Source organism: Malaclemys terrapin, chromosome 8, assembly GCF_027887155.1.
Source record: "Malaclemys terrapin pileata isolate rMalTer1 chromosome 8, rMalTer1.hap1, whole genome shotgun sequence".
Classification (NCBI taxonomy): domain Eukaryota; kingdom Metazoa; phylum Chordata; order Testudines; family Emydidae; genus Malaclemys; species Malaclemys terrapin.
The window spans coordinates 58264772-58281268 of NC_071512.1; the positions used below are offsets into that span (position 1 = coordinate 58264772).

General features: G+C 39.6%; 1 protein-coding gene across 2 annotated transcripts in view; it reads right to left on the reverse strand.

Moving 5' to 3' along the window:
* TPR (translocated promoter region, nuclear basket protein) overlaps positions 1–16497 on the reverse strand; it is an 87874-nt gene that overhangs the window by 45881 nt on the left and 25496 nt on the right. For both annotated transcript variants that reach the window (XM_054036847.1, XM_054036846.1), the window contains exons 15-24: positions 12036–12199; positions 11643–11782; positions 11397–11545; positions 10434–10596; positions 9737–9871; positions 8688–8828; positions 8348–8516; positions 6301–6467; positions 2190–2342; positions 1384–1500 (exon numbers count right to left, since the gene is read on the reverse strand). In XM_054036847.1, coding sequence (XP_053892822.1) covers positions 1384–1500; positions 2190–2342; positions 6301–6467; positions 8348–8516; positions 8688–8828; positions 9737–9871; positions 10434–10596; positions 11397–11545; positions 11643–11782; positions 12036–12199 — 1498 coding nt within the window. The remainder of the gene's footprint in view (positions 1–1383; positions 1501–2189; positions 2343–6300; positions 6468–8347; positions 8517–8687; positions 8829–9736; positions 9872–10433; positions 10597–11396; positions 11546–11642; positions 11783–12035; positions 12200–16497) is intronic.

The window sequence follows — 16497 nt, forward strand, 5'->3', positions numbered from 1 at the left end:
AATAAAATCTAAGCCACCTCTTCAAAGTGTCCCTATCCCTTAACCCATGTGATTCTCAAAAGCCTGAGAAAACAGATATGCAGATTTGAATATATCCCTAAATATTAACGCTCTGGCAGCCAGCTGGATGAAATCCACTTTTTATATGCCCTATTACCAGCCCTCTTCCTTTAAATTCTGCATTGAGAGGGATAGGAGCTTGTTCAAGTATTTCTGCTGATTGCAACTATGGAGAGAAATAAATACAAAAAGGGGGGAAAGGACCAGCAAAGACACATGAAAATCCCTGGCAATTAAACACTCAATCTACATAAGCTACACAATGGAGTTTTCTGAAAGAGTTATTGGAATTCTCAGATGTAGAAAAATAAGCGTGACTAGGATTCACTATAAAAACCAGCAGTTACTTGACACCAAACTTATCTTCTCAGAGTACTGGCAAAAATGTTTTGCTACAGTTATTGCTGCTAGCATGCACTTTAAGTAATTGTCAAAATTGGGTTTGGAAATAAATTTTCCCCTAATATATACTGGCGAGAACTTTAGTTTTCACCTTCTTCTGGAGAGTTAAGTAAGAATCCATTAAGATCAGTTAAGTACATCCCACAATCAGTGTTCCCTCTAATTTTTTACGTCCATGTTTGGAATGAATTTTGTTATGTGCACCAATATGGAGGTGATGTTTGACACATCACCTTCATATTGGTGCATATAACAAAATTCATGTGGTGGGGGTGGGGCTGAGGGGTTTGGAGTGTGAAAGGGGGCTAAGGGCTGGGGCAAAGGGTTAGGGTGGGGGGGGATGAGGGCTCTGGCTGGGGGGTGCGGGCTCTGGGGTGGGGCTGGATATGAGGGGTTGGGGGGCTCAGGGCTGGGGCAGAGGGTTGGGGTGTGGGCTTTGGGGTGGGGACGGGGATGAGGGGTTTGGGGTACAGGCTGCCCCAGGGCTGCGGTGGGAAGAGAGGACTCTCCCAGACCTCTTGTGCCGCGGAAGTTCGGGGCTGGGGAAGAGGCACCTCTTCGCGGCTGCGGCAGCTCCAGCAGGGCTGGGCCACGCCAAGGGAGGGGCGCCTCTCCCTGCCGCGGCAGGTTCACACTGGGGCCTTATACAAGTGCAGGATTTTATATTCAAAGTCTATTTAATTAACACTCTAGTTATTTAAAATTTAGATTACATCAAGGCAATAACGCACCAGGAAATACAGTCTAGGAAACAATCATGTCATAGGAATGGACGAACTGCTCCTGTAATACTCTTCTATTTCCACTAATTTCTCTGACCAACTGCACTGAAAGTTAAACTTGTCCTTGGCTCCAGACAGAGACAAAACTATCAAACAAACAATCTGCATCTGGCCATTTATAGCTAAAACCAAAACTTACTTGTTCCTGACAGTCACGCCTGGCTTGCTGTTCATTATTTATTGCTGTGCTTGCTCTTTGAAGAGCTTCCTGGACTTCAGATTGCACATTAGAGAGACTCTTCTTCAGTTCAGATAGCTATAGGAAGAAAATAAAATGGAATATGACAATGTAATTTATTAAGTACTATAACACAGTGTTTAAAAGAAGGAACACGAAGAGGTACAAGATATGAATAATTTAGAGCCAAAGGAGGAATTTTAAATGGTTATAATCTGGTGAGATTTAGATTTTGGTTTATTAATGTAATAGAGCCATTTTTGTGCGAATTCAGGTCTTCTGCGCTCCCTTTTCAGAGATAGTTAACTATGCTTTCCCAGCTGAGTTCCCATCAGTGATGCTGGTTGCACAGCAGTCTTGTTAATTTCAACTCCAAGAGGAAGGAAATCAGCCATTTTCCAAATATAAAACGGAAAATTAAAGGGCCTGGATGCCCTAATTTTGGCATACATACAAAACACCCCAGCTTGGTTTTGCTAGTGTCACAACGCTATTTCCTTCAAGCACTGATCAAAGTATAAGATAAGAGAAACAGTGAAGGACTGAGTGGATAAGAGTTTAATATATGTATTCATATATTTTAATATAGCATCCTTTAATTGAGTTACACTCCTGTAAAACCTTTTATGAAAGGTACAACAAATTAGCATTGGAGACTGCATTGCTTTCCTTTTCTGCATAGAAGTTAAAATGAAAACTACAATTAAAGACTAACTGCAAACATATTCTTGTAGACACAAGGAAGGTGAACATTCAGCACTCTATACCTGTTGCTCCATGTTCTCTATAGCTTTACGTTTCTCATCCTGAAGTTCTTGCTTTTCCTTCTCTGCCTCCATCAACTTCTTTTCTAGCTGGGCTTGATACTCAGAAGAATCCTTCAAACGGGCTTCAACAGTTGCACGAACTTCCTCGGTCACCTTTACAAAAAAAAAAAAAAAAAAAGACAAAAGGTCAAGCGGTCAGTAAAAATTTAGATCCACACACACTACAAGGTACATGAGATCTGCTTGTGTTCCATACTTTCCTTATAAAGATTTACATTTTATGTTTCACATTCATGCAATCCTCATTTTAAGCCAAAAAATGGATTCTCAATCTCAGATAGCCAAATGTCATGGGGACATTGGAAAGTATAGCTAATGGTATTTTTGAATAACTCGGGATATTTTCAACATCCTACTGGGGGGCATTTTTGAAGAGCAGTTTCAGATAAGGGAGATGTCATGCTAGGAGTCTACTACAGGCCACCTAACCAGGTGGAAGAGGTGGATGAGGCTTTTTTTAAGCAACTAACAAAATCATCCAAAGCCCAAGATTTGGTGGTGATGGGGGACTTCAACTATCCGGATATATGTTGGGAAAATAACAGAGCGGGACACAGACTATCCAACAAATTCTTGGACTGCATTGCAGACAACTTTTTATTTCAGAAGGTTGAAAAAGCTACTAGGGGGGAAGCTGTTCTAGACTTGATTTTAACAAATATGGAGGAACTCGTTGAGAATTTGAAAGTAGAAGGCAGCCTGGGTGAAAGTGATCATGAAATCATAGAGTTTGCAATTCTAAGGAAGGGTAGAAGGGAGAACAGCAAAATAGAGACAATGGATTTCAGGAAGGCAGATTTTGGTAAGCTCAGAGAGCTGATAGGTAAGGTCCCATGGGAATCAAGACTGAGGGGAAAAACAACTGAGGAGAGTTGGCAGTTTTTCAAAGGGACACTATTAAGGGCCCAAAAGCAAGCTATTCCGCTGGTTAGGAAAGATAGAAAATGTGGCAAAAGACCACCTTGGCTTAACCACGAGATCTTGCACGATCTAAAAAATAAAAAGGAGTCATGTAAAAAATGGAAACTAGGACAGATTACAAAGGATGAATATAGGCAAACAACACAGGAATGCAGGGGCAAGATTAGAAAGGCAAAGGCACAAAATGAGCTCAAACTAGCTACGGGAATAAAGGGAAACAAGAAGACTTTTTATCAATACATTAGAAGCAAGAGGAAGACCAAAGACAGGGTAGGCCCACTGCTTAGTGAAGAGGGAGAAACAGTAACAGAAAACTTGGAAATGGCAGAGATGCTTAATGACTTCTTTGTTTCAGTCTTCACCGAGAAGTCTGAAGGAATGCCTAACATAGTGAATGCAAAGGGAAGGGGGTAGGTTTAGCAGATAAAATAAAAAAAGAACAAGTTAAAAATCACTTAGAAAAGTTAGATGCCTGCAAGTCACCAGGGCCTGATGAAATGCATCCTAGAATACTCAAGGAGCTAATAGAGGAGATATCTGAGCCTCTAGCTATTATCTTTGGAAAATCATGGGAGACAGGAGAGATTCCAGAAGACTGGAAAAGGGCAAATATAGTGCCCATCTATAAAAAGGGAAATAAAAACAACCCAGGAAACTACAGACCAGTTAGTTTAACTTCTGTGCCAGGGAAGATAATGGAGCAAGTAATTAAGGAAATCATCTGCAAACACTTGGAAGGTGGTAAGGTGATAGGGAACAGCCAGCATGGATTTGTGAAGAACAAATCATGTCAAACCAATCTGATAGCTTTCTTTGATAGGATAACGAGCCTTGTGGATAAGGGTGAAGCTGTGGATGTGGTATACCTAGACTTTAGTAAGGCATTTGATACGGTCTCGCATGATATTCTTATCGATAAACTAGGCAAATACAATTTAGATGGGGCTACTATAAGGTGGGTGCATAACTGGCTGGATAACCGTACTCAGAGAGTTGTTGTTAATGGTTCCCAATCCTGCTGGAAAGGCATAACGAGTGGGGTACCGCAGGGGTCTGTTTTGGGACCGGCTCTGTTCAATATCTTCATCAACGACTTAGATATTGGCATAGAAAGTACGCTTATTAAGTTTGCAGATGATACCAAACTGGGAGGTATTGCAACTGCTTTGGAGGACAGGGTCATAATTCAAAATGATCTGGACAAATTGGAGAAATGGTCTGAGTTAAACAGGATGAAGTTTAACAAAGACAAATGCAAAGTGTTCCACTTAGGAAGGAACAATCAGTTTCACACATACAGAATGGGAAGAGACTGTCTAGGAAGGAGTACAGCAGAAAGGGATCTAGGGGTTATAGTGGACCACAAGCTAAATATGAGTCAACAGTGTGATGCTGTTGCAAAAAAAGCAAACATGATTCTGGATGTATTAACAGGTGTGTTGTGAGCAAGACACGAGAAGTCATTCTTCCGCTCTACTATGCTCTGGTTAGGCCTCAGCTGGAGTATTGTGTCCAGTTCTGGGCACCGCATTTTAAAAAAGATGTGGAGAAATTGGAAAGGGTCCAGAGAAGAGCAACAAAAATGATTAAAGGTCTTGAGAACATGACCTATGAAGGAAGGCTGAAAGAATTGGGTTTGTTTAGTTTGGAAAAAAGAAGACAGAGGGGACATGATAGCAGTTTTCAGGTATTTAAAAGGGTGTCATAAGGAGGAGGGAGGAAACTTGTTCACCTTAGCCTCTAAGGATAGAACAAGAAGCAATGGGTTTAAACTGGAGCAAGGGAGGTTTAGGTTGGACATTAGGAAAAAGTTCCTAACTGTCAGAGTGGTTAAACACTGGAATAAATTGCCTAGGGAGGTGGTGGAATCTCCATCTCTGGAGATATTTAAGAGTAGGTTAGATAAATGTCTATCAGGGATGGTCTAGACAGTATTTGGTCCTGCCATGCGGGCAGGGGACTGGACTCGATGACCTCTCGAGGTCCCTTCCAGTCCTAGAATCTATGAATAACTAGGTTGGGATATATATCAGCTGAAATATCTTATTACATATTAAAGTTTGTACAATGTATAAAACTCATGCCTCAATGAAATGTTTGCAATAACTATTGGAGGGGAAGAGGACTGGATGCTGGATACAGAGCAACACGTACTTGATCTGTTGGATGCCATAATTTTAGTAAAAACGATAGAACTTTGATCACCAGACAAAATGTATTTGGGTATTCTCTACTTTGACAAATCAAGAATCTAAAAGACATACTGACAACTTATAACATTGGGCTGCATTTGCAGTTTAGGCAGTGATGTTTTTTACAAATAGGATGTGGATATTTGCCTTCACGCTTGAAGTGTGCCTAGAAAGTATTCTTTCGCATATTTGAAAAGTTTACTCCGTTAGGATAAAAGTGATTATATAGAATGTCTGACAGAAATTAGATCTGATTCATATGCGATGCCTACATTTCCAAAGGTCCTGTGAGGGCTGAGGCCACTTTCTTGAACTTGGAGACAGTCAGGCAAGGAGTCAGCCTTTCCTCAAATTTACAGTTCAGTTATATTAACAGGGGTAGGCAACCTGCGGCACATGAGCTGCTTTTCAGTGGCACTCACACTGCCCGGGTCCTGGCCACCGGTCCGGGGGGCTCTGCATTTTAATTTAATTTTAAATGAAGCTTCTTAAACATTTTAAAAAAACCTTATTTACTTTACATACAATAATAGTTTAGTTATATATTATAGACTTACAGAAAGGGACCTTCTAAAAACGTTAAAATGTATTACTGGCACGCAAAACCTTAAATTCGAGTGAATAAATGAAGACTCGGCACACCACTTCTGAAAGGTTGCCGACCCTTGTATTAGCATATGGGCATTAAAGTATGCAGGAAACCTGAATGTGCAGTTTGCTTGAAAGTCTATTGACAGTAAGTACTGAAAAGAAATGGTATAATTTCACAAGACTAACAGGCACTGCAAAATACTTGCTTCTGATTGTGACATCCCATGAAACACAGGCTACAGAACTCCTCATAAGTCGGAGTACTAATACAGTGAAAAATATGACCAAGATGTACACTGTTATATTTAGCAAGTAATGTTAATGGCTAAATACATATTGACACTTACCTGTTTTTCTTTATTAAGGGATTCTTCTAGACTAAGAACCATAGCTCTGTACTGTTCCACATTACTAGTAGTAGTCTTCAGTCTTTCCTTCAGGTCATTAACTTGTTCCTCAGCTTGTCTTAGTCGACTAACAAGATCATCCACATCCTCATTTGCACTAGACTGTCCTAAGATATAAAAATGCATAAATTTAATAAACTAGAACTCAGTCTTTAAGATGTAAATTATGTCCAAGTTATACCTTCTGAAGATAAGATAAGCAGTGGCATTACTTTGTGATTTTCACAGGAAGCAACTTAACTTCATTAGACATTGCCCTGGCCGTACATATTAAGTTTTGTAGTGCTGCAAGGGAGAAGTGAGATGAGACAGTACACACGAGGGTAGTCTGGTAAGACTAGCCTTATAATTAGAGCCCTGTGATTTTCGCAAATATGAAGTCACATAAAATAAAATGAAAAACGTATACAAAACAGAATAAAGCAACTGTGCCCTCCTGCCCCAATACCTCACCCTGCAAGGGTGCACCTGCCCCACAGGGCTGGACCCAGTTCCCTGCATTGTGACCTGGTGCATGGGGTCGCAGTGCTGCCAGGCTTGGCCCAGCCATCTCTCTATCATGACGTGATGCGGTCTCCAGGCCAAATCTGAGTGAGTGGTGTTGCAACCAAAATTTGCAATACTATTTGCTCAAATTTGGCCCAACTGCCCTCCTACTGTCATGATGGCCAGGTAAAACTTGAGTGGTGTTGTAACCCTGTCCACCAGGTCACAATGCCTGGAACGGGAAGCTGGACTCAGCCTCATGGGGCAAAAACCACTGCTGCAGCAGAGCAAATGTTGGGTGGTCTCACCCTGAAACCCTACAAGGCCTCCCACCTCCCATGGGACATGAGAACCTTCTCAGCCTCTTACCGCCCCATGGAAGGATCCTCTGCTACTCCTGCTGGGATGGATAAAACAAAGTAACACAAAATTTCCCAAAACTAAATGAAAAACTATAAAAAGTTTTAACAAATGTCATGGGTCTCTACTTATAATCTTATTATCTCTGTAAACGTTTCTTTTTAAAAGATAAAGTGCCCTTTCATATTTGGAGGAAAATGTACACACTAAATTTGAATATTTTTTAAAAACGTAGAATTTTTGGGATATTATAGGAATAAAAAAGTTTGTTTTTTTTTTTTTTTTTTTTTTAACAAGTAAGAAGTTTCAAGGTTCATAAATGTCTTAAAAACACAGTCAAACCAAATTATTTTCCAACGATTAGAAGTTTTCCTTTAAGGCTCAGAACAAACATGAGAAATTTCAAGCCAAAACAATTTTTTTTTTTAGAAAATCCTAAGCACTAAAAAAAAAAATGAGGTAAGTCCTTTCTCATCTGTAACTATTGCTAAAAATAAGAATATGTAGATCTAAATGTTGCACAGTGGAACAAATTAAAATAAATTCATAACCAAAACATCATAAAATCCTGTATCTTAAACACACAACTAAAGCATACATGAAAACAGGACTTTTAAAAAAGTTAGTTGCTATCTGTTGAAAGTATACATCACAAAATCTGCCGCTTTAAAAGATATAAGGTAAAACACTGGCCCTAGTGAAGTCAATGGAAGTTCTGCCATGAACTTCTGCGGAACCAGGATTTCACCCACAATCTTACATTGCAATTATGACATAAAATGCAAATTCAGAAATTTCCACCCATTACCCTAAGCAATTAATTAGGATGGTGAGGATGAGGAATTAGAAGATCAGATGTATTTAAAAAATAGCATTTCACATAAAGGTAAGCTTTCAAGTCTACGTAGGAGACCTATTGATTTGTCCTGTTTTTAAGTCTGATCCATCTGAATTCTTTTATATCTCACATTGGTCAAACTGTATCTGAACATGTTGGAGTAATCAGAATGAGGTTTTCTGATTTCAGAGACTGTGTGTAAATCTAGGAATACAACACTGGACATAAATCAGTCTAGTCTCCTCCTTCATCAGGCAGCTTTCAAACTGGCAAATGTTTCAATAAGTCACCGTTTCACTTTACCTTTTCCAGGAGCCTGCTGCGATGTCTGGGAGGCTAACTGAGCTTCAGTATTATTCAGCTGCTGTTTCAATGTGGCAATCTCTTTTTGGGCATTCTTCAGCAGTTCCTTTGTGTTAAGGTGACGGTTCATTTCAGTCTCAAGTTGTCTCTTAGTATCCAACAGATGAACCTGTAAAGGCAATGTTCTTGAGTCTGCAATACCCGACACATTGCATAAAAATCCAACATAATTAATACAAGACAAAAATATAATGATTAAGCAGATCTTGTAAGCTGGTAAGCAATTTCATTTATTTTTCTCTTAAACATCAATTAGAAAAAATTGCTTACAAGTACTCACATCTTGGTTTTTGGTAAGCACGTGCCTTTGTTCCACCTCATTCTCTAGTTTCTTCTTTAGTTGAGATATCTCACGCTCTAGTTTCTCTACCTGGTTGTTGAGTCTTTGTTTAGTCTCTGTCTCGGACCTCTCCAGTATCACCTGATAAAAGCACAAAATGCAATTGCTACCAGGTGGAACAATTCAGACAAGTAAATAAATCCTAATCACTTAGTAGGAGTTAACTCCACACCATTCCCGTTACCGTCACCCCCCCACAAAAAATTACTGATCACACAGTATGCTGTATCAAGTATCAAGATGTTACAACTAACACAGCAGAACTTGTTACCACCATGAAAAATGAATTTTTACTGCCTGCCAAATTTTTCTCTAGTAAAATTTCTTGTAACTACACAAATCAAACGGCATGTATTTTAAAAAAGATGTGTCATTAAAGAAGCATTCAGTCATCATTAATGATGAATTTGTTAGGAATGTTATCTTAAGCAATTATTTATGAACGAAGTATTAAACACATCACAGCGTAACAGGAAAACAAAATTAGTAGGTCAGGCAGTGACCAGAATCAAGTTTGTCAGAGTTAATGAAACAAGTAATCACTTTTTTGATCTGATCCACAATTTATAGTCACTTGCATTTTAATGGTTATATTATCCATGGAAGGAGAATAATTTCTTGTCTTTTGAAAAGTGCATAAAAACGATGCCCATACTGAAAACAGTATTATTGCTCACTGATGAAATTGCTAAGTAACATATTCAAGTAATGAATGTTTATTTATGACTTGAAACAATGATTGCTGTTTAATGGCCTGATCCAATGCTTATTGAATTCAATGATTTCATCAGGCATTGGATAATATCTTGAAACATGCTATTTTCATCAGTATTTTTAAAGCCTTGAATATAACATGCCAAGTCATTATACTAATTCTTGAAAAATCTGACAAAGGAAGTGTTACACATTTAGTGTTATCAGCTGAAAAGACTCTGTCTCCAGTTCACATGGTTTTTGCATCCAACAAAAAGGATGGCATTTGATTATACCTGAATAGTTCGCAGATTAGTAAGCAGTAAATTTTGTCCCCTTTGCTCAGCTAATAAAGATTCTCGCTGCTGGGTCAGACGAACTTCAGCCATCTTCAAGATATCCTTCTCTTTTTTCAAGTTGTCTGCTCTCACCTTTAAAAGAGCAGATTACAAATCAAAATTTAGCATTTTAACAGCAAATCTGTGCATTAGTTAATTTGGGCAAAATTTACCTACTGTATAACTTCTTGAAAAACAATCAAGATAAGTAACCAAAGCCAGTCAAGTACTCTTCTAAATGTTAAATTTCTGAAATTTAAGCCAAATTACAATCTAAGTAAATAAGGCTGGAATTACAAAACTTTAGCTTGCTGACTAACATTAGCCAAAAGCAAAAGCTTCACTCTATTCATCAGTTGAAGAAAACAGCCCTTAGAACAGTTTACTGAATCTCTCACTATTTGTGATGGTAAATAAAATCATCTCACATATACATGTTCCAACACTGACATGATTTTAACAACCAGTGTTTTCACAAGGCATGAAGTTAAGAGATTTAGTACTAGATTCCACTGAATTAAAAATTTCAGGTAGTGCGAAGCACTGGTTCAAATTCTAACCGTTTTCAAGACAATGGAATAGAAATTTACTGTGTCATTATACTAAATTTGAAGTGTACACGAATACAGGTTGCATGAAAATGTTGTACAATCACCTCTGCCATAGCCAGCTTTTCATTAGCTCCTCTTAAGTCCTGGGTCATGGTGTTAATTATCTGTTCCTGTTTTTGAGTTGTTGCTGTGAGCTTTTGAGTTCTCTCCTGAAGGGATGTTATTTCTCGACGATATCCCTCAACATTATCCTGCAGCATCTCATAACTTTAAATGAAACAAACAAACAAACAAAAAAAGGTCGTTTATATTCCTGAGTTAAATGACTTGCACTGAATTACAAGGTGGGTGCATACACTCACATGAACATGCTATGTTTTCATGTACCAGTTTGAAGCATGATTTACAGAGATATTAGCCTTGTAAAAGGTTAGCTGAATTGGAAAAGACAATGCAAATTAAATAGGTTTTTCTAAAGCACTGCTCCATTTCATATCAAGTTTCTGAATATGATGCATGATATTAACTCAAATATTCAAGTATGGCTAGTTCTTAACAAATAATGACCAATTAACAGAGGCAAAACAGACCCTTCTCTTCCACTTACTGAAGCTCCTATGGCTTTAAAAAATATAAGGTTTCTCTCACTCTTTAGCTTTAATCCAGTAAATTGTATTTCAAATAAAGGATCCAAAGTTTCATGTTTGGGTTGTTCCCTTGCTGGATTTCTTGGTTTTTGTTTTTAAATAAAGAATTTATTATGGGCTCCCACTTTGGATTAAGTAACACTGGTACTTTTTTTTTTTTTTTTTTTTTTTTTTTGGAGTAGCAACATGCTATCCGTTTTGGGCTTTTCTGTGGAATTATAAAGTTGCCATGTAACAATGCACCTACTGTGCCTGTGTGTGGCCACTGTATTCTCACTCAATTGGAAACATGGGTATTTTATTGGCAGTTCATATCAACAAACATACTATATAGTCTAACACCAAGCAATTAACTTGTTTTCTCCCATGTAAGACAGGAAAATGGAGTTCTACTTGGAAATGTAATAATCACCAACTTACCGTTTGGAGGCAAATTCAAGTTGGGTGGACATCTTAGCATTCTGTGACCGCAAGTCTGTGACTTGCTCCTGAAGTTTTTCATTTTGTTCATTTAGCAGTTTGTCATTCTCTGCCTTTTCTTTTCTGTAGTTCTCAAAAACTTCCCGCAGCTACAGCAAGCATTAAGGAACAGTCGTTAAGAAGATTACAAGGTGAAAAAAAAAAAAACAAATTATTTGAAATGTTTATTAAAAAACCACAGTGTACCTGTTTAAGTGCAGCCTTAGCCTCTACTGCCTCTGCTGACTCAGTCATTGATACTGGAGCAGGAGTTGACATGGCCTGAGGCATACTTGAACGTTTTGGGGTTGATGTAAAAGAAATCTCCTCTGGCAACATACTTGAAGCTTTATAAAAATTAAAGCTACATTTTAAAATCACCAAATATACAAACAGAAGATTGAATATCAGTCACTTGGTGTTGGGCAGGCTAGTTCTTAGAGCAAAAAACTTATATATTTCATATTTTCCATATGCCATCTAATGATAAACACTGAACAACATAGACCAACTAAAAAAAGGTTCCAGTCCTCTCCATAAATCATTTTAGAAAGCTATCAACTACTGTGGAAACTTATGAGTTGCTAACACAAGCCTAACCTTGCACTGGAATGACAACTCCAGTTGTCTGAGCTAACAGTACGCGGTACATATCACGCTGACGAACTATAGAGTCTACAAGCTGCAGTTGAACATGACGTGCTTCACGCAGTTTCTCTAACTCATGGATGGCTTCCTCAAGTTGACTCTGCAGCTCAGAAATTCTGAAACAGAGAAAAGACAGGATTTTGTTTTCTTTTTAACTGTATTTAGACAGCAACGATTATTAGCCAAGGTGGCATTTTTACAGAGGCATTTAAACTACGTAATCACAAGAGGCCTTCAAAACTGTTTATTCCATCCTTGGAACTTTAATTAGTATCACTGGGAGTTCTGAGCAAAGATACAGGGACTTTTAAAACGTGAGCAAACATAACTCAGAGTCACATATCTGCAGATAACCTATTGCTCATCTTATCTGAGCTCTCAGTTGTTTTAACTTTTAGGTACAATTATAGTACCTTGTTAAACTGACAACACAGAAACATTTGCAGTTCATGTAGCGCAAACAAAACATGTTCCGCTATGCCACTGATTAATCTGACTGGGGAAATAGAGATTCCCGCCTCTTAAGCAGGGGGAAGGCTATATGCCAGTCAATTGGCTGGCTACCTCTTCCCCACATATATTGATGGGATAAATTGGATACTACAAGGAAATAAATTCTTGCACTCTGCTTGCAAGAGGATCTTCCTATCCCCTGGCAATGCTTTTAGGCTTTGACTTTATTGCAGCACAGCTGGACTAGTATTTGGTGGCCAGGGTGCCAAGTCTCTGTCACATTTCCTGCCATGCTCTAGGCCAGTGGTGAGCAACATGCGTCCCACAGGCCGCATGGGGCCCATCAGGGTAAGCTGATTGTGGGCTGCGTGACATTTTGCGGATGTTGACCGTCTGCAGGCATGGCCCCCCGCAGCTCCCAGTGGCCACGGTTTGCTGTTCTGACCAATGGGAGCTGTGGGAAGCAATGGGCTGCAGGGATGTGCTGGCCGCTGCTTCCCACAGCTCTTATTGGCCGGCAATAGCGAACCACGGCCACTGAGAGCTGCGGGGGGCCGTGCCTATGGACAGTCAACGTCCGTAAAATGCATTGTGACCCGCAATCAGCTTACCCTGATGGGCCGCATGCGGCCCACAGGTTGCCCGCCACTGCTCTAGACTATGGCTGATTGGCATTGGTCCCCATATCACGGACCCGCTTAAGAGATGGGATTTTTTCACCTTCCATGAGCATCCACTATATGTACACCACAGGTTCATAGGTTTTGCTATTATTTAGGTTTTCTTCACATAGTTTCAAAGTACCTGTAACTTTATGGAGGCAAGAGACATTATTAGTGGCATCAGAGCAAACTATCCCACTGCGTAGGAAAGATTGGAAGTATGTCAAGAGACCACCCTGGCTTAACCAGGAAATCAAAGAGTCCTACAAAAAGTGAAAACTAGGTCAAATTACAAAGGATGAATATAAACAAACAACACAAGCATGTAGAGGCAAAACTAGAAAGGCCAAGCCACAAAACGAGATCAAACTAGCTAGAGACATAAAGGGTAACAAGAAAACATTCTACAAATACATTAGAAGCAAGAGGAAGACAAGGACAAGGTAGGCCCATTACTTAATGACGGGGGTGTGGGAGGGAACAATAACAGAAAATGTGGAAATGGCAGATGTGCTTAATGACTTCTTTGTTTTGGTTTTTACCAAGGTTGGTGGTGATTGGACATCTAACGTAGTGAATGCCAGTGAAAATGAGGAAGGATCAGAGGCTAAAATAGGGAAAGAACAAGTTAAAAATTACTTAGACACGTTAGATGTCTTCAAGTAACCAGGGCCTGATTAAATGCATCCTAGAGTACTCAAGGAGCTGACTGAGGTGATATCTGAGCTATTAGCGATTATCTTTGAAAAGTCATGGAAGATAGAAGAGATTCCAGAAGACTGGAAAAGGGCAAATATAGTGCCCATCTATAAAAAGGAAAATAAGGACAACCTGGGGAATTACAGACCAGTCAGCTTAACTTCAGTACCCGGAAAGATAATGGAGCAAATAATTAAGCAATCAATTTGCAAACATCTAGAAGATAATAAGGTGATAAGTAACAGGCAGCATGGATTTGTGTCAAGAACAAATCAAACCAACCTACTAGCTTTCTTTGACAGGGTAACAAGCCTTGTGAATGGGGGGAAGCAGTAGACGTTGTATATCTTGACTTTTGTAAAGCTTTTGATATGGTCTCACATGACCTTCTCATAAACAAACTAGGGAAATGCAATCTAGATGGAGCTACTATAAGGTGGGTGCATAACTGGTTGGAAAACCGTTCCCAGAGTAGTTATGAGCGGTTCAGAGTCATGCTGGAAGGGCATAATGAGTGGGGTCCTGCAGGGATCAGTTCTGGGTCTGGTTCTGTTCAATATCTTCATCAATGATTTAGATAATGGCATACAGAGTATACTTATAAAGTTTGCAGACGATACCAAGCTGGGAGGGGTTGCAAGTGATTTAGAGAATAGGATTATAATTCAAAATGATCTTGACAAACTGGAGAAATGGTCTGAAGTAAACAGGGTGAAATTCAATAAGGATAAATGCAAAGTACTCCACTTAGCAAGGAACAATCAGTTCCACACTTACAAAATGTGAAAAAGCTGCCTAGGAAGGAGTACTGCAGAAAGAGCTCTGGGGGTCATGGTGGACCACAAGCTAAATATGAGTCAACAGTGTAACACTGTCGTAAAAAAAGCAAACATCATTTTGGAGTATATTAACAGGAGTGTGGGCAAGACATGACAAGTAATTCTTCTGCTAACTCCGCGCTGATTAGGCCTAAACTGGAGTATTGTACCCAGTTCTGGGCGCCACACTTCAGGAAAGATGTGGACAAATTTGAGAGTCCAGAGAAGAGCAACAAAAATGATTAAAGGCTAGAAAACATGACCTAAGAGTGAAAAAATTGGGTTTGTTTAATCTGGAAAAAAGAAGACAGAGGGTACATGATAATAGTTTTCAAGTTCATAAAAGGCTGTTACAAGGAGGAGGGAGAAAAATTGTTCTTCTTAACCGCTGAGGATAGGACAAGAAGCAGTGGGCTTAAATTGCAGCAAGAGAGGTTTAGGCTAGACATCAGGAAAAGCTTCCTAACTGTCAGTGTGATTAAGCACTGGAATAAACTGCCCAGGGAGGTTGTGGAATCGCCATCATAGGAGATTTTAAGAGCAGGTTAGACCAATACCTGTCAGGGATGGTCTAGATCAGGGGTTCTCACGACAAATTTTTTGGTGGCCTCATAGTGCAATTTTTCCTAAAACACTTAATTAACTTTAGGAAAAACAAATGAATATGCACATAAATAAATTACAATCATTTGGACACGTATATAGGATTTTTTTTTGCAGACTCAATAATAAAAATAATGTACAGTTGTCTCTATTCTTTACTGGACCTAAACAGAATAGAAACACAAATAAGGTGCTTTGCATGTTCTTGTATTTCTTCTTATTGTTTCTTTTGCTTTTTTGGTTGCTTTTTTATTTAGACTTGCTAGCTCCTAAGTCTGCTGTGAAAAGTGATATTAAACACACAAATATCACTTTTCTCAGCAGACTTACTCAGCCCAGGCAATCCGGGGACAAATTGAGCCCTGGATGGGGAGGTGGGTATGGAGGCGACGGGAGCCAGGGGCAATGGGGCACTAGGAGAGACAGCAAGGGTCAGAGGTGATAGTAGGGGTGGTGAGCTCGGAGAACAGAGCCCAAGGCCCCAGGGCTGGAGCCTGCCACCTCTCACCCCAGAGCTAAAGCCCGATCCCACCGCCCCTGGGAAGGTGGGGAACTCACTGGCTGCCTGCTTTTCCAGCTTTCGTGTCTTCAGAGAGGGGCCACTGCTTTGCCCCCCAATCAATAACCACCCAGAAGGCTGTGACTGCAAGAAAAGCCCCCAGTGGCCGCATCTGAGAAACGCTGGTTTAGATAATACTTAGTCATGAGATGAATGCAGGGGACTGGACTAGATGACCTCTCGAGGTCCCTTCCTGTCCTATGATTCTATGAATGGCAAGATGGGCAAGGGCCTTTTCCACCAAGAACAATTTAGAGGCAGCCCCTTATTCATGCACATTTCTTCAAACAAAAATTGGGATAGGTTGGGGGGGGGGAATTTAGTTGCAAATGTATTGCACAAGGTGGAGTCTGCTAGGAAACTTGTCTGTTATGGTCATAGTTTGAGGACATAAGCACATTGGACCAGCTTTAATTCCAGTAATGGGTTTTGCTATTTCAAATTTAGCCCAACGAATGAAGTTGCAGCCACTCACTTGAGCCATAACTGTGTGCAGTCTTTATTCACCGATCATTTGGTGACAATACAAATCAACTATTAGTCATCAACTATGAAGAGTAACTATTAAAAGTAAAGTACTTATTAAGGGGACACTATCAACCCAAAAATCTTAAACTCAC